The sequence below is a fragment of the Phalacrocorax carbo genome, chromosome 7 (assembly GCF_963921805.1).
Source record: "Phalacrocorax carbo chromosome 7, bPhaCar2.1, whole genome shotgun sequence".
Taxonomy (NCBI): Eukaryota; Metazoa; Chordata; class Aves; order Suliformes; family Phalacrocoracidae; genus Phalacrocorax; species Phalacrocorax carbo.
This window is the reverse complement of record NC_087519.1, coordinates 44768591-44790467: the sequence shown is the minus strand read 5'-3', so window position 1 is coordinate 44790467 and position 21877 is coordinate 44768591. Positions and strand designations below refer to the sequence as shown.

The following is a 21877-nucleotide window of genomic DNA, read 5'->3' as shown; positions in this document are numbered from 1 at the left end:
AATATAAAAAAAGACTCGCTTAAGAGTCTTATTTTATACTCTTTGTATTTCCAGTTAATATTTGTTTTGTGCTAGGTTAGGTTAACTTAATGTGCATTATATGTGTGCATGTACACGCCCAAGAACTAGTTTTGACTTCACAAAAGTAGACCACATATGTCCTGAATTTCCTTATGGGACATTATTGTGATTGCACTCAAGAGTAATTCAAGTGGCATGATGCTGTGGTAGGATTAAAACCTGGGTCTTAGCACCTGTGTATTTATAAACTGGTTTTGAACAATATTAAAAAAAGAAAATTTATTTTGTTTCCATATCAATTTAATGCTCCATTTTAAGTTGGACTTTAGCATAAACATACTTTATCCAGATACCTTGACAAAACTATCTGCTTGTTTGAAAGCACAGATACATGACTCCTCTATACTTAATGTTTCTGAGTCTATCTGGTTTGGGCTGCTATGAAAGTAGGTGTTTGGTGTTCAAACTGACTGGAGAGTTACCATGAATCCCACTTATTCTTGAAGCTGTGTATGCTGGAGAAAAATATGGTGTCAGCAAATTCAAATGACCTTCAGTCAGTTTGTCGGTATGACCCAAATCAATGGTTCTTTAAAAGCCATTCCAATTAGCAGTAGTTTTGAACAAATCTGTTTTTCTGTGGACCTGTGTCCAGAGACACAGAGACCTACAAGCCTCTGAGGAGAAAGGCACTGACTGAAAGAGGAGCAGAGCCAAATAATGCAGGTGCTGGAACTGGCTGAGGTTGGCTCCTACCTACTCCTTTGCCTTCTGTGCATCTCCTGCACTGAAACTTGTAAAGCTTTGCCGTAGCTGTAGCTTTATCAAACCCAGATGATGTAATTAACATTTTTTGGAAGTAGAATGGATTTTTGTTTTTTTCTTAGAAGTATGATGACATACTTACAGCATACTTGAATTGTAGGAGATTTGGTGTGATATGATTTCTATACTCCTAATGTCAAGGTTTGGGAATGCTTACTTCACTCATTGTACTGAGCTTCCTGTATTTCTTTGATGGTATGTAACAATGGATAGCATTGCTTGAAAGAAAAGTAATTTACTCCAAGATGTAGAGTTCATCGGACCAAAATATTGTGTCTGTCCCCATGAGAAGTTACATGGAAGGTTATTGGGGACCACAGCTCAGGGAGAAGTATTCCTCAGTATTTTCATATTGTCTTGTTCTTTGCTTTCTCGCATGTATAATTTCAGCTGTGATACAACGTAGGTACAGATCAGCTGATGGGGAAGATGGGAGTATTTTATATAGCAAAGGCAATGAATAGCCATGATAAAGACTACAACTCATGCCTTAGCCCTGCGTGTATCCCAGGACCACCATACAGGCTATTAATATTCACTTAATTCTATCATTTGTATGTGCTGCTTAGATGAAAGCAGTTTTCTTAGTGAGAATTTGTGCCTAAGTGTGTATGGTCCTGGCATTTTAATGCCAGGTTTACACTGATATAATTTGTATAATCATTCTTATAATGTTTCTTATAATTGTACTTATATTTCTTACTTATTTTAACATGAATAAGACCAGATTTGCTGCATCTTAAAATGTGGTTCCATATATTGTTTTCCCATTATGAAAGTGATTTGATTTCTGCACCCAGCTCTCATTCTTACCTTTCCCCTTTCAGCACTAGAGCTTGCTAATTTTTCTGGGTTTTTCACTACTGAAAACTTACTGATCAGTGCTGGCTTTGGTCCATTTTCTGGCAGCCAGTGTATTTTTCCCACCTGGACTCCTACACTGGTTGCACATCATTTTCATGGCTACCCAGTTACTCTTGCTGGGAACTCACCTAGCCAGAAAATACCTTTTTATCCCCAGGCAATTTTTAGTTTGCTGTGTGGTCACAAAAATGCTTTTGCCAGCACAGTAAAGGAGTAGCATGTGGGCAGGAACAAGCAGCTGGGCGTGGAAGAGGTGATGAACGGCAACACTCTGGTTTGATGTGGAAGCATGATGCCATTTGTGTGGATACAGCTGTTTGTAAACCACACATAAACTGAATCTGTGAGAAGGCTATACTACTGCAGCACTGCTTTTAACTTGGATTATTTCTTGAGCTAGATTTGCCACAGAAGCTAAAACACCAGGTAGCTGCACCCTCATGGTTCCATAGTCTTTACATGCTGGACCTGTGTGATACTGGATGACTCAGAAGGAAAAATTTTCTTCAGATCTGATGTAAGCACATGTAAATATTTCTGTCAAATGAAGCAGGGCAAAGTGTATGTTGGCCTAATGCCTGTGTACCTGCCTTACTCCAGTTGCAGAAAGACAAGACAAGACAATACCTGATCTGGCAGAAAGCTGGCTAGCATAAAGTCAACCTTTCAAAAAAGAATTTTGACTTGGAACTGGCAGAGTGAGTGAAGTTCAGCATTTCACATCATGTGGGTATCACACATTTGATTCAGGCTCTAAAATCATCAACCCATTTCTTTCAAAGCACACTTATAACAGTGCTTGCTGTACTGCATTCTTCAAGGTCAAACATGTACACAGCATAAATATGTTCAGGTCTGAGAAGCACAGATCTGAGTTGAGATTTCAGTTCTCATATGGTAATAGAAATGAGTGAAAGATAAAAAGGAAGATACAAATCTTAGGTCTTTGGACAGAAAAATATTGTGTGTCTTCTAGAGAGTATTTTAATATCTGGGGTGTTCTTGTTAAAAGACAAGGCTTTGCTAATTGTGCTATTGCCCCATTAGCGAAAGAATCCTTGCAAAAAAGTCCATTCATTTTTAAAGTAATACTTGGCTGCCACTTATAATCCAGACTGGCTTTAGGTACTGTACATGTTTTTTACTGGAAATGTGAAGGTGGGGAAGGAAATGAAGGGACTGTTCACTCCGCAGTTCACAAAAGGTATTAGATTGCATTGCCTGGAACTGATACATTTTATGCAAAAATAAAAAGGTACAAGCAGAGGCTATGCAGTTTCCCATCTCTGTCTGATTTTCCTCATGTTTTTTCCAAGCCCATTACTAAGAGGGAAACGTTCCTAGAGAGAAGGGGTGGTTCTGTTTCCGTGGCCAAGTGATACCTGCTGTCAGAGGTGCCAAATGATTGTTTTAGCTTTGCCGCATGATTAGCAGTGTGACTGTGGAGCTACGCAAAGACTTGCAATTTCTTTTCATAACAGTTTTCTCAATAAAAATGCCCATCCAACAGAGAATTCTGCTCTGATTTATAGTTTCTGAATTTGACCAGAAAAGATCATGTTGGTTTAAGTAGCATTAACAGTCTAAGCAACATTAACTGTCTGAACAGCAACCTTCTGTGTGCAAGTGGAAGGGTTTAGCTGGTTTACATGGGTATACATCAGGTTTGCTTACAAAAGGTCCCATTTCTGACCTGCAATCTATGGAGTTACTCCCCAGATGAACCTTTTGAATATCCTACCAAAGGTGGGGAGTTAGTGGTTCATTTCCAAATCTGAATATCCCAACAGATAAGGTTTCAGATGTTGATCAAATGTGCAGAAGACTATTTTGGGTTTTTTTTTGTAAGGCATTAACTCTACAATATGGTGCTCGCATATCCAGAATTCATGACAGAGTTACAAATCCCTCTGTTGTGTTAAATCGGGTCTAAAATCAGACACCTCGATATCTAATTTATAATTTATTATTTATTATTATTATGTATTTATTATTTATTGATTTTTATTTTTATTATTTATTCTTTTGCAGATGAAACCATGAATTGTAAATTTAACCTTACATGACTCATGGAGCTCCTGAGAGGAGCTATGCCAGGCCTTAACTTGGCATCTTTTTTGGATTAATTTTATACAGGCTTGCATTTAAGAACTCATTAAACTCTGTTCTTGCCTATGTTACTGTTTAAAGCAGCAGTGAGTTTGGGCGGTTTTTTCAGTACAAGACTGATAAAAGATTTTTGCTGAGTTTGATAATGAAGCTGGTATGATTCTATTATTAACTTGCAGTTACGCTGTTTTGCTATTGATAGTATTTCTCATCCTGTGAACTCAGCTAACTTAACTGACTGCACCCTGAAACACAGAATAGTTGAGGCCATTTGGAAAAAAAGGGCAGTGTTTGTTCTAAAGAGACAGAGACACCTATCAAGAAAAGTTAGTGATTCTCACTGCTTTACCTTCTTATTTATGAATGTGGTATAGATCCAATTAAATTGCCTTCTCCTTACATTTCACCTGCTTTGTAAAAAGTAAGTCAAAGTATGTTAAGGATATTATGGAAACATAGCTTTTGATGTCTTTTTATTGTGCTGCTTTTATAACTTCTGACAGTCCAGCTTGTCGCTCGATCTCATTAGATGAACTTTTCATTACTGTAATGTGTGAGTGTCTGTGAGGTAAGGAGTGCTTAAAACACTTCTGTGAGATACAGTAATAATACTAACCCTCAATTATAGATAAGTACACAGAAATTGTGACTTGTCCATGGTAATACAGGAAGGCTACAGCCTGCCAGGGAACAGGACCTCCTACGAGGTTTGCTTCTTAACTGGAACTAGAACATCTCTCATCTGTGTGTTGCTGGAAGAAGTGTGTATCTCCTTCACAGTGGTGGAAAACACACAGAGTGCTCATTATTTATGCTGGTAATTATCCTTAAAATAATTAATATAGATCTGAAAAATAAAATGTTAAGATTGAAAACATTTTTACTAGCTTACTGCATGTCATAGGCACAGATTTGTAGAGGAATTTTCAGTTAAAACTTGCATGTCATTTACTACGTGTACTTAAGTAAATATTTGAACCAGGATGAACATAATATGATGAATACTTGCTTTAATATAAGTATTCGTGTTTTATACATATATGAAATATTAAAAATAATTTAATAAGCAATTACTAGTACCAGGTCTTGCCAGATGGAGTAGTTATCTCAGTCATTTCAAGTACAGTAATTCCAACAACTCCATACTCACTGTAAATGAGCAACATGTGTCCTTGGTCCTCTTATCTTGAAGTATCATTCTACTTAACCAGCCATGATTTATTTTCTTTCCCACAGTCATGAATCACCAGCACCAAATAACACCCAGCACAGCCATGTCGCAGCAGAGTCGTCCTCCCCAGACTCCACAGCCAGGGCTGTTGAACCTGCCCAGTGCACTGACCACACAGCAACAGCAGCAGCAGAAGTTAAGGCTCCAGAGAATCCAGATAGAGAGGGAGCGAATTAGGATGCGTCAGGAGGAGTTACTGCGACAGGTAACAGGAAACATACTGTTTTATTTTGTTCAAAAGCCTTTAGTTCAATGCATCCAAATTTTTACCAGGTACAATTAGTGGCTCTGTTACTTTATGTGAATATTAACCATTGTTTTAGGTAAGGGTAACCAAAAGGCTAATATAAATAGAACGTTTCCTTTTTTTTCTCTAAACTAGCATTGATCGGAACACAAAATGGCCAACTGTCAGGAGGTAAAGACCTCTTGTCTTTCTTACCAGCTCTAACACTAGTGTAAGGACCAAATTCTGTTCTGCGACTGTTTATAAATCGGGAGCAACTATCGCTGATTAATTCTCAGTTTAACTTGGGTTGCATAGTAGACCATGTTCATGCTTCACTAAAGATACAGGCGGAACATAGAGAGTTATTCTTGACTCCGATCCCAACTGTGTAACGTGCACTCTTTGCCTTTGAATTAAAATCACATTCACATCTTACATGAATACCTCTGATGTGAACACTTTCCAGAGATGGTTTGTTGTGGATGTTTTGTTTATTGTTCTATTTCTTAAGTTTCATCTCTCTATAATGACTCATTGTACAAAATAGATACGTAACTTCCTTTACACTGCCTTAAGGAAACTAAAAGTTTGAACAACTGTGTTTCTTCTGTTACGGACAACTCCACTGATGCTGTTGTGTTTTGCATGGCATGTTAGTCAGCTTCCTTAGAGAAAATAAATAACTCAGGAACAATGTGAACAAAGTACATTTTATCCAGAATAACACTATTATTGGTAGCCTTGTAAATGCTGCAGTTAGAGTTCTAAGTACCTTTAAAAATGGGAACTTTCACAAAACCACAGAATCACAGACTGGCTGAGGTTGGAAGGGACCTCTGGGGGTCGGCTGGTCCAACCCCCCTGCTCAAGCAGGGCCACCCAGAGCTGGGTGCCCAGGACCGTGTCCTGATGGCTTCTGAACATCTCCAAGGATGGAGACTCCACCACCTCCCTGGGCAGCCTGTGCCGGTGCTCGGTCACCCTCACAGCAACAAAGCGTTTCCTGATGTTCAGAGGGAACCTCCTACAGCGTGTGTGTCAGTCTGTGCCCATTGCCTCCGGTCCTGTCACTGGGCACCACTAGGAAGAGCCTGGCCCCGTCCTCTTTGCACCCTCCCTGCAGGTGTTTATATCCATTGATGAGATCCCCCCGAGCCTTCTCATCTGCAGGCTTGAATGGTCCCAGCTCTCTCAGCCTTTCCTCATAGGAAAAGCACTGGGCCCACATTTTCCCTAGACTTCCTTTTGTCACTTAGGTACTTACAGAAGTCCTTCTCATTGTCTTTGACTACCCTGGCCGGACTAAATTCCAGCTGGGCTTCAGCTCTCCGAACCTCATGCCTGCATGCTCAGGCAATGTCTGTATTCCTCACGGGTTCCCCATCCTTACTTCCATCCTCTGTGCAAATAATAATTTTGTGGAATTATTATTTCATGCCTTCAGTCCTCTTGCTGTTGGAATTGTACCATAATTTGTGGTTATTTTAGGGTAATTGTTTAAACTGTATTTAGAAATACAGTATGACATTTCTTTGCATGTAGAAGCATGTTTGTTCCTGGGCTAATGATGCCAATTGGCTGAACTTTTCTGATGATTTATTAGAGAACCATAAGATGCTTTAATGTTTTGAAATGTTAGTGACTTGTGTAAAATGCAGAAAGAAACCTAAGAAAAATCCTTACACTTAGATGCCCTCTGAGGAGGAGTAGCAGAGTATGTGTCATAGCTTGACTAGCTTCAAGTAAGTGAGAAGTGATGCACCATTCCTTCCAAGTCTGGAGTAGAATGACTGAGAGAAAACACCTTAGTGTTGAAAACAGACTGGAGCATCTCAGTGTCCTGTAGAACACTTTGTGGGTAGCAAAGAAAGGGACATGTGCATCTTTAAAATTTTTAAGTCTAAAATAGAGGTCTGGATGATCAGAGTGTATTTTCCAGAAGGGAGATGTGCTCACAAAGGATTTGTCATCTTGTAGAGGCAGTGGTCATGAAAACCTCAAATTAATGGCCAGCTTTTTGGTTTTCTCTCTGCAGCCTTTGAATGTTGGTTCTGCTAAATATGTAGGGTTTGGTGTTTTTTTAAACGTACTCTCTCAGTAAAATTAATGGAAGAAAAGGTCTTTAAGGTTTGTAATGATTGAGGATTTGAGGTGCTCTTTTTCCATGCTTTTATTTCAGAACAAATATTTTTAATTGCATTTTACCAAAACATCACTTTTCAAAAAGTAATAATAGACATTATTACAATTGCTCACCAAATTGAAGGTTATTAGAATTGTATTGAAAGTGCTTTTTTCCTTCATGTACAGCAAATGCAGTTTGATGTGAGTCTTTATACTAATACAGACTTCTAACAAGAATATGATTGTACTTTTCTTCCCATTTACATGCATATATAAGTCAAATTACTCTCCAGTTACACAATTGGAACCTTAGTAACTTCATCCTGTGCAGGCAAAAAGACCAAATGTAGGATGAATGTACATGCTATCATGTAGTAGGCTTTTGTAAAAGAGAAATTGATAACAAAATGAAAATGGATGTCTGATGAGAATCGTAAAAATGTTAGTGAGAATATTTGTAAAAACACTTTACAACAATATATTTGCTTCATTTATATTTTTTTACTCTTTTACCTAGTTCCTCTAAATATATGTATAAGAACTTAAAAAAAATAATTTCTTATCAAAAGTAATTAGAAAAAATTCATTAATACATTTTGAAATTGTACAGCACCATCTAGCTGCATTTGGGAAAAAAAAAAAGCATTAAAACTATGCGGTTTTATAGCTCCTGCAGCAACACTTGGCTACCTTTGCATGTGATTGTTCCCATCCTCTGGTGAATATACATACGTACTCAAAGTTAAGCAAGTGCTCAGTGCTTTTGCTGAACAGGGTGAAAGGCAGATATAATTACACTAAAGTTTCTGAATTTTTTTACCTGCTCATGTCAGGGCCGAACTTGACTTTCATGGTTCAGACCCAAGTGTGGAGGCTGTACAGACAGAAGCATCTTGTGACCATCTTCAATTTCCATTACCCTTAATTATGATACATTACCTGTGTGTGCAGAACTGTGTTCAAGGTGGTGGTCTCTGACCTACACAGTGATCTTAAGTCTTTTGCATACCTTCTCCTTTACTATCAAGAGCTCGGAACATAATTGAGATGGGTGTGGGAAGAGAGTGGGAATATCTGGTATGAGCTTAGTCATAATTGTCATCGTGCTAATAACATATTTAGTTATTTTTACTCTCTTTGCTTCCGTTCTTGCTTCAGGACAAGAGCAAATTAAGCTTCAAAACAGTTGTGCCATTAACACAAGGGCTGATTTCCCTGTTCTGCTGACTCTGTTTTACTTTGAAACTAATACATGCACAACACTCTGCAGCTGTGCTGTACTTAATCAAACCTCCAACTTACTCTGCCCAGTGCCACCCTCTACCTATACTGTTTGTTTGAGCTTCACATTATATAAAGCAGGACAGTATCACTTTGCATTACTAAAATTTTCAGAACTAGTGTAGCTCTTGGGGAACAATGTATTTCCCACTCAAGGAAAGCAAGATGCAAAATCCATCCTTCCTAACAGAACTTTGTGAACTTCCTGCCAGTAACCTGAGCACTCCTGAACCCTGGCAGCTGAGAAGAATGCGACAAATCCCCCTGGAGTCATCAGTGTTCAAGTAGTTACTCCTGCCCTGACCCTGACTGCTGCTTTTGCTTTTCTAGTGTAACCTATCTAAGGGGAAAATGCTGAGTAAGCGTGCACACTGCTGCTAGCAACCGTGAGGAGATGCAGAGAGTTTGAGTGAGAGGGGAGGAATTCTTTTGGCAGGTCACAAACCTCCCTTCAGCCTGGCAGCAGCTGCTGGCTCCCCACAGCCATTCCTGGCTGCAGCTGCTCGGGTGGAGCAGCACACCCAGCCCGGAGGAATATGCATTCTGGAAGATCTCTGCTTAGGGAATTTGTTTCTTCCTTTGTCCTCCTCTTCATTTAGTTGGTAAAGGCTTTAGAACAGCAGGCTGAGTACCTGCAAGCAGGGCAGCATTTCAGAAAACCAGTATGACAGCTTCTATTTAAATGTTTCTTTATTCAGTGTTGTCGTTCTGGAAAGAGTTAATTTTTTTTACGTACTGATTTGGTTTTGTCAGCTTTCCAAAGGAGAAGGGGGAATCTGCTTGCTGCTCAAGAGCTTCTTGGGAATGGCAGTAGTTCGAGGTGATGTCAGTAAGAAGTCTCTGAAGACAGAGAAATGTCCCTGTGCTTCTCTGTGTGCACAAGTGCCATCTTGCACCTTGTTGGGAAGGGCAGGGATGGTCACAAAAAGGCAATGCTCCCCAGAGGTTCCTTTCTGATCCCCTGATCCTATTCCATAAATATGTGCACAGAAAGATACAGGGGCTCAAAAGAGGCTGTAGAGGGAGCAGTGTATGCAAATGCAGAGGAAGATTTATTCCTGATACTCGCAGAGAGGGTATCTCTCGCAGAGAGGATAGCGATAGAGAGGATACTCGCAGAGAGGATAGCGACAGCATCCACCAGCTCCCTCAGTGCTCGTGGGTGTGTCCCATTGGGGCCTATGGATCTGTGAGGATTCAGTTTTCCTAAATGATCTCTAACACAATCCTTCTCAACCAACAGGAAGGCTTCCTTTCTCCAGATTTCCTCTCTCATGTCTGGGGGCTGGGATGCTTGAGGGCCAGCCTTAGCAGTAAAGACTGAAGCAAAGAAGGCATTCAGTAACTCCATCTTCTCTGCATCCATCACCAGGACATCCACCTCGTTCAGCAGCTGGCCCACAGTTTCCCCAGTCTTTCTTTCACTACTGAAGCATTTGAAGCAGCCCTTCTTGTCATCCTTGACATCCCTTGCCAGATTTAGTTCCAAGTGGGCCTTGGCCTTCTTTGTTGCATCTCTGCATACCCTGACAATGTTCCTATATTCCTCCCAAGTGACCAGTCCCCTTTTCCACATACTGTAGACCTTCTTCCATGTGGGTTTTTCTAGAAGCTCTTTGCTTATCCATTTGAGTCTCCTGGCTCCTTTGCTTGACCTCTTCCTCATAGGGTTGCTCCAATCTTGAGCTTGGAGGAAGTCGTACCTGAAGGAAGAGTATTTATTTCATGGAGCATTGAAGAGGTGACACTCTATTTGTGAACAACACTATGTTTTTTGCAATGTACTTTGATTTTATGGGTAACCACATTTTTTAAATAGTTGGAAGTTCAAAAATCTCTACTAGTGCTTTGTGTTTTGCTGTTTTGGAAAGCTACCAGAGGAATAATAGTCTTGGGGAGAGGTGTGTTTATGCTTCTGTGATGAGCTCAAAGGAAAGGGCATGACATGAAGAATGAGAAAAGCCTCATGTTTCCTGTGATCATTTAATTAAATGTGTTCCATAAAGAAGAGATTTATCTCTGTCTCTATTTAAAAACAATTCCATGGAGTTGCACAGATTTTTCAGTGTTGCTTGGAAACCTTTCCTCACTTTCTTCTTACAGACCTTTTGTCTTAAACACAGTACTTCTACAATGCCTGTGGAAACAAATGGCGTGAATACAAGTCTTTCAAAGTAATAGAATTTACTAGTCTCAGAAATAAGCTGTCTTTGTCAGTATAGTGAGCACAACTACATAAAATTCATTACTCTGATAGAACGTCAGACTGTCAATATGTCACTACCTGTTGTGGAAACACAAGGCACTAGAATATCATCCCTGCTAGCATCTGGCATTTTGAGTCAAAAGAGTTTCAAAACTCCTGCTGTGAATCCACCTACTAATTGTCAACAAATACACCCTTAAATAATGGCCTTTCTTCTCCACAGGTGCATGACTTTTCCTTCATAGATTTTCTTTGGCACTGCTCTTTGGTAGAAAGTTGGTCATTAGCCTTTGTCATCTCTCATTAATTGTTCTTACCGACTTTTCAGCTTTAATGTTTTTCTAGGCAGCATATTTTTAGTTCAGTTTTTCTGTTTTTGAGCAGGGAGCTTGTCAAGCTCTTTCCTACCACCCCCCCTTCAGTCCCCACCAAGTTGAGACACTGATTTGTACTATATGATCCATTGAGAGTTGCTGGATACAGAAGAGATTTTTCCACCACCTCCTACAGGCAAGAAATTTTCAGGCTTATGATTGATATAGTGCAGTTGTATTGAACAGTATAATTGAATTTCAGTCTGGCAATTGAAAAATATGGCATGACAGCTGGCAAGCAATTATTAAGAAGGTTGTCCAAAACAGAAAGCCATAATCTTGTACAGAAAGATGTATGTGTGCACATGGTCATTCTTTGATTCATAGAGTCACAGGAGAGTTGAGGCTGGAAGGGGCCTCTGGAGATTGCCTAGTCCAACTCCCCTGCTCAAAGCAAGGCCAACTACAGCAGGTTGCTCAGGGCTGCATCCAGTCAGGTTTTGAATATCTCCAAGGAATGAGACTCTACAACCTCTCTGAGAAACCTGTTCCAATGTTCAATCATGCTTACAATAAAAAAGGGTGGTATTGGAGCAGGATTTTCATAGCGCTAACACATGTGCAAAGTAGCAAAGACAAATAATTTTCATCAAATTAGGACTTAGTCACAATATTCTGAAAGAGGCAAATACTTGGATCTTGAACAGGATGTTCTCAGTTATTTTATATCTACTAATAGCATTTGATTTTTAAAAATTAGAGCAACCAGAATGATAACCAACATGTATTTTACATGTTGGCAAACTAGGGAAAAGGTGCTGGTTGGTTGGTTGTTTTTTTGTGGTGTGTGTGGGTTTTTTTGTTTTGTTTTTTTGTTTGCCCCCCCCCCCCTTCTGGTCTTATCTTTATTACTGTGGAAAAATACCCTGTGAGACTTGAAAATGTACTGTCTGAGTACCAAAAACCATGAACTTCTTTGTTGGGTTGGACTTTAACAAAAAAAATCCTAGCTAGGTATATCCTGCCTCGTTTTATGTGTTTCTTTTTTCTTTCTTCCTTTCTGTTTCTGTATTTCTTTCTTGCTGTCTTTCTAGTATTCGCCTTGCTTGTGTTGCAGCAGTTGCTATTCTTATATTTAAAACAAATACTTTCAGTATCTTAATGTAGAGTTAAAAAAGGCAGTCTGCCCATTTTCTGAGGTTTGTACATTTTCACAGACTCCAGCCGATTTAATTATAAATAGAAACATCATCATTAGAATTGTAACTTGACAAATGTAATGACATACATAAGCTATCATACATAAGCTATTAAGAATCCTTAGACTATTTATTATTAACTTACTAAATAATGACACCATCTACTGTAAATTATTATTTATCAGTGACTATATTGATAATTTGATTATAAAAGAAACTGCATCGGTGGGCACCAATATATGTTAATTCTCAATGCATTATGAAGAGACCAGACCTATCCTCCTCAATGATGAAATCAATTGAAAACGTAGTAAAACATCATATTCTAGCCTCAAAAACATGTTAATCTTTTTCTGTACTTGGGAGAGTGAATGACTGATTCAGTGGAGAGAAGTTTTCTACTAGGATTTAAATGGACTATTTACTTTGTTTACTTCTTAAAAAAATAATGAGTAAACTAGGTAAAAAACAGATACAGCTTTATTTTTTTTAAGGTCTTAGGATATTTGGAACAACCCCTGGAGCCAAACAACCTTTGTATAGACCTCTGTACCACTAGATGTCATGGTTGTTTCACAGAGATAATGCTAGAAAAATTTATCTTTCAGGAAGAGTTCTGAAACAAGTTTCCTTTGGCTGTCATTGCTCATTTGTCATCCTAAAGCCAGTGTACATGGGACAGGTCATTAGACAGATGCTTGTTACTAGGCAGAGGGTTTATTCTAAAGATTATGGGGTCAAAGTGGTTCCAGTGGTTTTCTTCGAACATGTTAAGTACTTTATGGTTGCAAGTGGTATTCTTCTGCCCTGGTATATAGCAAATTATGTCACATAGTAGCAACTCACATAGTTTCAGTGCCTGATTTTGCTCTCTTTTGTACCAGTTTAAACTGAGAGTGATTTCACTTAAGCTGTTAGAAACAGATACGTGGAAGACTAAATTTAGAGTCTGTAGGTTTTTAACTACTTTATTATTGCTACTTCAGCTCTCAGAGAACTTGGCCTCACTGAACAGTAAACTAAAATTGTAATTTGAGTGTTGCACAGCTCTAGTATGTATGTGACAACCCTCAGCTGGAATTAGCTGGCCCATGAAGTGTGGATAGGCTGTCAATAATCAGTTGTAATGTGCAGGCCTATCAGTGTTTTATGATGAGGTAGCACTCAAGTTACCCTAAGTTATAACATAGATAATTTGATTTTGTAGGGATTATCTCTGTGGCCAGCAAGGCTTCAGAGGTGCAGTTATTCTGCAGGTAGTTGTGCTTGTTTGAGGTTTGACTTTCCCCTGGGTGTCTGCCACTACCACTCACTAGAGGTGATGTGACAGCTCTGCCAGTAAAGCCATTTATATGAGCATTTCATGATCTGCATCACACAAAAAGAGTGAGGCTAGTTTAAACAGGCAAACAGGCTCTCTGGTTTAGTGTGAAGCTGATTAGAAAGTCCTCAAACACATCTGCATGCTGGCTGAACTATGGGACTGGCTTCCAGCTGTAATAGTAACTGAAAGGTAGATTCTGCAGGTTTTTAAGCCAGCACAGGTGGGTATAAAGGACACTGTCTGACTACATTATGGTTTTTTTCACACTAGTGTAAACAAATAGTCATCAGTTACACTGTTTAGAATTACTTTCCTAAATAAGATGTGTATATATTATATGTTTGCTTCTTACAAGACCACAGTACTTCTGAGCTATTGGAATAACCATTCCCTTATATTTATTTGCCTTTTCAGGAAGCTGCTCTGTGCAGACAACTTCCCATGGACTCAGAAAACATGGCCCCAGTTCAGACAGCTGTGAATACACCTGCCATGACACAAGACATGAGGCCTATTACAAATAACGGATCCGATCCTTTCCTGAACAGGCAAGTTCATGTCCTCTTCATTAGGCAATTGGTTCTGTTGCCCTCTCTACACTTCTGAAGCTGTCTCTCTAAAGTGATTTCCCATATCACCTTCTTTTGTATTTACTTTGAACAGGGGGTACAGCTGAGTGTCTGACCTGGAATCTTTCAGTTTATGTTTCAAGAAGGAATCTTAGAAAAATATAAAAAAATGGTAACAGGTGGTTTTAATTGTACTGTAGGTGGATGTAGAAAACTCTAGGTAGAATAGGTGCATTACCTAAGAGTAAATAAACTCTTTTTTTTTTTAGGCTGTCAGAACCATTTTTGTCTAGACGGTTACACATACATGTGTGTATTTCAAAATTTAAGAGTGTCCTCACTTCGGTTGCTTTATATTTGGGCAGGTATAACATGATCCCATGGGTGGCCAGTAGTTGAGAATGAGGCTTAAATGACACGGTATTTAATTTCAATATCTAACCTACTCTGCTGTGTTTTTTCCAAACACCATGATCAGGGACTGTATTTAACAGAACATCTTCACTGAGGCTTTTTCATGTTTCGATTTATAGTGGGCCATACCATTCCAGGGAACAGAGTACAGACAGTGGCTTGGGATTGGGATGCTACAGTATTCCAACAACACCTGAAGATTTCCTCAGCAACGTAGATGAGATGGATACAGGTAGGATACTCTGATTTAGCTTAAAGGCTAATGATATTAATAACTTTGTGTTATAACCAGTAATATTTTATAACTGCATAACTGAACAATAATCCTTCACTTTCCTATGCAAGCAAATTGACTGAGACTGTAGGGGAAAATGCCTAAAAGGTACCTAGTGCCCAGAACGTTCTCAGCTTTAACTTAGATACAGATTCTACCCTTTTACCTTAGACTGATACTAAACAAAGTAAGTAAAAGTTGGAAAATGTGTGCCTTAATTTGTTTTTCATACCATAGTCCAAGATATGAGGAGTAAAAATCTGGTCTTGGGTTACATTCTTGATAAAAATCACTGTGTTTTCTAACTCTGGGAAATCAGTGTCATTAATTAGTCTCTTAAAATGGGAAAGTTAGATTTGCCTTCAGACAGAACGTATATAGCTAATTTAGGTTTTGGTGTGTATTTATTTTTATATCAGTGTCCTCATGGTGTCTAAAATACTAAAATAAATAACTAGGAAATCAACCAGTTTTTTCCAGATAATGAAGCTCTCAGCACTTCCTCACCTAAACTTCCTTCTGAAGTCATTGGAAGTTCTAGATGATGCAAAGAGTGAAGGGCTTCTCTATTAAAGATTTTCATGCTTGTTATTAGTTATGAAAAAAAATAGCAAATCTAAATTACTGTAAAACACTTTTTCAATTATGCCCCCTGGACTGCCTTCACCCTTGTGCAGAAAGCGGGATGGAGGGTTTACGTAAGACTCAGTTGCATTGCTTCCTGTGCAGCCTAGTGAACTTTGAACAATCATGCTTCCCAAGTGGAAGGTCAGAGGCTGATTATGTTGAATGCTGCTGGAAAGGGTCTTTTGTGCTTCTGAGAGCAAAGCAAGGATATGAAATCAACTCTTAAAAGAATATGCATTCTGCAAGCAAATGCGGTTTTGAGGTTACATTTGTAGAGGATAGGAATGCTCACAAGTGCTTATGGGAAAGTGGGAGTCTAATTTTTATATCAATTGTGTTGTTTTAAATTACCCACAAGAAGAGTTTGGTATTTCAAAAGTTCTTCTTTACTTTTCCTAGGAGAAACTATAGGACAGACAACAATGAACATAAATCCACAACAAACACGTTTCCCTGATTTCCTCGACTGTCTTCCAGGAACAAATGTTGATCTTGGGACTCTGGAGTCAGAAGACTTGATCCCTATTCTCAACGATGTGGAGTCAGTACTCAACAAAAATGAGCCCTTCCTTACCTGGCTGTAACCGTTCAGTGCTGATTGGGCCTACAATGCAATTCAACGTTTCATTTTTCTCTTGAGAGAGAGGTATAATATCTGAAAATCCTCAGAGAGATACAACTTACTGCCTTAATGACTTTTGTTACACCATCTTTATGGTCAGTTTAATCTCTGTCTGGTTTTGATTGACGCTAATTTAAATATAAAATACATACCTATATATATAAAAACATATATGCATATATATTTCTTCCTTTTTAACAAAAAGGCACACTACTTTACACATCTATATACTTCTTTACCTTTTCGGACCAGGCAGAAACGTTTCACTTTAAGACAGAAAGCGGGTGGTGTTTGTGCATGTCCCTGACTGATCTCCTAGGTTTGTTTAACATCACAAACCCTTCATGATTCACAAAAGCTAACTACTAGGTCACTTGATTCAAAAAACATGCACAGCATCAGACCATGAGAGCAGTTTTATTACTATGTTTATGACTATAGTATCAAAAGCTTTTTTAATCAACTTACTTAAGCTTTAAAAATCTTTTTTTCATGCTTAGAAACTTATGCTATATGGAATACAGATTAAATCTGATCCATATCAGTCATAATAATTCTCATTATATACCTGTAAAGGCACAAATAGTACTATTGCAGTTTCTTTTTTCAGTATATTACTGTATAATTTTAGTAAACAAAACACTTCCAATCTGAAAGTACCAGAATTATTAAGCAACATTTTTACATTACGATATTGTTGCAAAATAAACCAGCCTGGTACTGACTGCTGCCTTTTAAAAACAAAGCAATGCATTTTAAACAAGCATTTTTTTAAAAAGATCTTAGATTTTGATGTTTATTATATTAAGCACTACAATTTTGTAACTTAACACATGAACAAACAATTTTTTTATATATATAAAATCTGCAAATATGTTAAATGCAAAAACATGTTTCTAAAATCAGGTCTGAAAATGTGGCACAACTTCTTAATGTCATATGTAGTGGGGGAAAAAAGCCTTGCTTATACTGTTTTCAGTAAAGTTTTTAACTGACAGTGCATGTAGTTGTATACATGAAAAAGCTGGTAACTTTATCAGGGCAACGCTAAAGCAGTATTGTAACTTGTCTGGTAAAGTTGCTTAGTTCTTCAGTCTTCACTTACTGTAATCAGTGTACAGGACACAGGGCGTGTTCTGTGTATTTCTACCTATTGTATATCCTACAAATACTTCTTTATCAGAGGTTTGGGACTGAGAAGGCATCAAGGACGTTAAGCTTGCAGTTCCCCTGAAATGCAAATGAAGTCCTAAAATTATTTGAATTTTAGTCCTAAAATATTTTGGAAATATATTATTTATAATCTGTGAATTTAAGCTTTTTATATTGAAAAATATGTCTTTTTATGAAAGGCATTAAAACTTTTCTCTGAGCTTAATCCAGGCTATGTAGAGAGAGGAAGAGATGTAGCACTCAGTGTAAATGTGTGTTTGCCAGGTCTTATAACACTAACACGATCTTACTGATGCACCACAGTATTGATCACTGAAGACTTTTTTCCATCTGGTTGGGTGAAGGTAGGTGAAAAGGTCAGAGATGAAGTGATGAGAATATGGAGTAGGTTTGGAAGACAAATGCTTATGTGACAAATATAGATCCTTGCCGGGAAGGGTGGCTGCAGGTAGGGATACATAGAAAATGAACCACCAGTGTTCAGTAAAAAACATAATAGAAGAATTTGATACAATAAACTACCTTGTCAATGATGAACTGCTGAGTGTAAGTGATATCAGAAGATGGAAGATAAAAAGTACACACACCGAAATTTTGAAAAAATACATGGGATGCAAAGACCTAGTCATGAAGTTTTATTATATAGGGAAAAGTAGCTGGTTTTATGTTTTGGTTTTTTTGTGTTGGTTTTTTTTTTTTTAATAGAAAATGAGATGTGACAGCAGAGTTCTGTCTGCACAGAATTTAATTACTGAATGGGCATTGTGTTTCTCTTATTCTTTTGGAGGGGTTATTTGTTGGGTTTGGGTGTTTTTTTTGTTGTTGTTTGTTTTTGTTTTAATTATTTTTGCTAGTGCTAACTGTTGAGATAGCAGAAATTTCTTTTCAATAAACAGGGGACCGGGCAAGGCTGACTAATATTACTGTAACTATGATTAGTCTCTCAAGGACTTCTTCAGGTTGTCAGCCTAAATGGAAAATAGATGGTCCTAAGGCTTTGTTCTTTAGTGATATGACTGACTTTGGTAAAAGAATTGGAGATTTTTTTGGCATCTGGTTGCGATGCCAACTTGTAAGGCCAGCTCGTCAGCACTGCAGGCTTGGCCTAACAAACTGAAAGCCATTGGTGCTACAACAATTCACAGTAGCTGCAGATCCGAACTCTAGTATGATTCAGTTGATCTTGCTCATCATTAGATTATGTTTAGAAAATGCAGTTTGTTCATTTGCTAGAAAGTCTGTACCATTGTAAATTTAAGTCCTGTCATAATAAAGATATTCCAAGCAGATCAGATTCTCAGCTGGCATGAATTAGCTGACCTGTGACTTCTGTTTGGCTACACTGGTTTTCATCAACTGACAGCCATACTTGTTGCAATGAAAACTGCTGCAGTTTTCCAGTAAAGTCACATCAGATGTTTATCATAATTGTGAAGCTACAAACTTGATTCCTCTTCCATTGGTATTTCAGGTGGTTAAGCATCTTGGTTCAAAGACCTTAAAGAGGTCAAAAAAATCAGAAGCTATGGTTCTGTATTACTTCCATAATAGACCAGCAGCAGATCTGGAACAGGAGGGTGCTATGTGAAACACTACTTCCAGTGTAAAACAACTGCCAAAATCTTAGGTCAGATCTTTACTCAGTCGTGAACCAAATAATGGTTAAGTCAAAAGTGATTCTTTACACTGTAAGCTTTTCATTTTTGTAATGGAGGGGATGTATCAGGTGAAGTGCAGCAACAATAAAATCTATTTTTAAAGTTCTCTTTTTTTTTAAAGTTTCTGGCTTTAAACAGGCTTATGGCAGAACTTTTAAGTATTCAAAGCATATGTAATTCTTATGAAACTAAACTTATTGCTGACAATATTTCACTGTACTATTTCCAATTGTGAGCATTTACTTTACTAAATGTACGCTGTCTACTTGTAGTATAAATACAATAAATGTGCCAGCTGGACAGTTTTACTGTTGACCATCGCTTCAGGATGGCACTCGTGAGTCTTGGTGATACAAAAGTAATGGGACGTTGTTAATTACAGTTTGTATTCTGGTAATACTGTTAGAATGTAACTTGGGGTGGGGTCGGGTTTGATTTTTTGAGAACAAAGGCTGTTTGGGGGAAGGGAAGGATTAAAATATCTATTTTGAATACAGAAAAATATGGGTGTTCAGATAAACATGTTTCCTAATACACTACATCCATGTACATGCTAGTACATTAACTTTTTTATTTACTTCTTTTCATTTTGTTGTATGACACGTGTGACCATTTGTTTTTAATTTCAAGTACTTTGCAACAGATTGTATGTGTCAAAAGCAATCAGATCAAACCGTTGTATCCAGGGTTTGATTCTGTTTTTTTTTATTTCTCTGATCTTGTACATGAAAAACAAATATAAATGAGCTTGAAGATTTTGGATGCATATTGGTTTATTAAATTGTTTCTTTTCTTTGGAGGATTTTAGTATGTGCTTCCCAGGGAATTGTGTGACACTGCTTGGAATGAAGGTGCAGACATATTATTCTGTGCAGAAGGCATACACTTTGAATTAAATTATCAGTATTTAGCAAATGAAATGGGTCATTTTGCCATTATGTTTCGGTTTATTAATAGTTGTTATGGCTGTTAGAGATAGTAACAGTTTACTCAGAATGCTGAGAGCATGCTTCCCAGTGCCACCATTACTTGTGTCCTTAGTGGGACCTTGTAATTCACAGTTCACTAACACAAATGTTTTGCTACGATTTGTTTAACACAGTTATCTCTAAGCAGAACAGTTAGCACCAAGTCCATTTGATGTTAAGATCTGTTTTGGGGACTGAAATAGTGCATTGTTTTCAGTCTGATCCCTTATTCAAGAAGTTTCTTCAATTCTGCCTGAAGAAATACATGTCATCTTTCCTGGGAACAAGCCATGAAATCTAAACATCCTGGGCTTGTATTTGAATATCCAGTCTTCACTGTCATGGTACATGATGTGGGTGATCTAAGACCCAGTGAAATGGTTACGATTAATTAATTTTAAAATTCTTCCTCCAGTCATTTCCTTACATAATTTATTCTAATTAATTTTTAGAATGCTTCTAACAATATCTTGAGTTTAAATTAAAAAAGCGCTGGAACCTCCACCAAACAGAAATGCAAAATGTAGTAGCTTCTGAACCTGTCTTGAGAAATGTGTTTGTTAATTCTTGGCATATTTACTCAGGAATATTAATCAAGTTTCTCTGGCAGAAACACTGAGTGTGTGTTTGTTTATAAAGGTCACTCAGTTTGTTCCTGATGATGCCAGCTCACGCCTTCCAAGCTGGTCAGCAGTGCTCTGTGCAGATTGCTGTTCCCGTGTATTGTTACCTTACAGCTGTAGTAAAACCGTTTGTCAGGGAGGGATTTCCTGAATTTCCGGAGATTGTGAGGTACTGAAACCCCCCGTCGTTTTGGAGGAAGCATGTCAATACTCTGGCTTTCCCAGACAACAAGGTACCGTAGCAGTCCCAGTGATGGGCCTTCTCATTTCACTACTGGGGAAGCTCAGAAAGCCACTCAGGCTGCACCAACAAGGGCACACCTGCAGAGGGTCCCAGTGTGAGTGTTCTCTTCTGGCGGCCGCGTGCGCATCACTCCTGGGACCCTCGCCTCTCACACCGGTTCCCATAGAGATCTGTCGGGAGGTGTTATTTTCAGTGTGGGGCTTCAGGTAAAATCTCTTATGCTTTTTTTCTACCTGGCCCTCAAAGCTTACTCTTCCCTATGTCATCAGCAATGCCTGTGCTCCCCACCAGGTATGTTTAATTCTTAAAACTGCGATGGCTAGAATCACATGCAATATTTCAGAAAATTTAAGACCTTGTGTTTGTAGGGGGAGGTTGTTTTGTTTTCTTCTAAAAACAAGCTTTTTTGTGAACTCTAGTTTACAGACTCCCTAGAATTAGGAGATTCTAGCTGGGGTACTGTGCGGGGTGGCGCTGGCGGGGGCTGGGGCAGTGCTCGGCCCTGCAGGGCCCCCTGAGTGGGAGCGGTGCGGGTCGGGGTGCTGGGCACGGCTGCCAGTCCCACACCTTACACCAGCCCCGAAATCGAGACCAGGCAAGACTCGCCCAGCCAAAGACGGTGGAGATTTTTTACTGGTACTTTTTCCTGCACAGTCTCCAAATAATGCACTAAACTACTCTTACTGGCACAATTAGTAGACTGTATTTATTCAGTGCCTACTAATTAGGTTTTTTTGGTTGGGATTGCTTGGATCCACAGGTGGGAGCAATTTGTATGTCAGCAAAGGGTCCTGCAGCAAATCAGTGGAGGATAATGAAGAAGTCTGTAAGAAAGTCCCATTGTATTGGCAGAGCTTTTGTAATTTCAGTTAAACTACATGTCCTCTTCCAGCAAAAAAGTTATTTGGCAAGAAAAAACTTCAGAGGCGTTTTATCTGGGTTTTTATTCATGTCCATCATTCTGATACCAGTCTCCGC

General features: G+C 38.5%; 1 protein-coding gene across 1 annotated transcript in view; it reads left to right on the top strand.

The window, feature by feature from the left end:
* The window catches only part of WWTR1 (WW domain containing transcription regulator 1), an 82306-nt gene extending 62443 nt beyond the window's left edge, over window positions 1-19863 (top strand). Inside the window, exons 3-6 of the mRNA XM_064457773.1 lie at window positions 5056-5255; window positions 14142-14275; window positions 14830-14942; window positions 16011-19863. Of these exons, the coding sequence (XP_064313843.1) occupies window positions 5056-5255; window positions 14142-14275; window positions 14830-14942; window positions 16011-16195 (632 nt within the window). The 3' untranslated portion in view covers window positions 16196-19863. The remainder of the gene's footprint in view (window positions 1-5055; window positions 5256-14141; window positions 14276-14829; window positions 14943-16010) is intronic.
* The last annotated feature ends 2014 nt before the right edge of the window (window positions 19864-21877 follow it).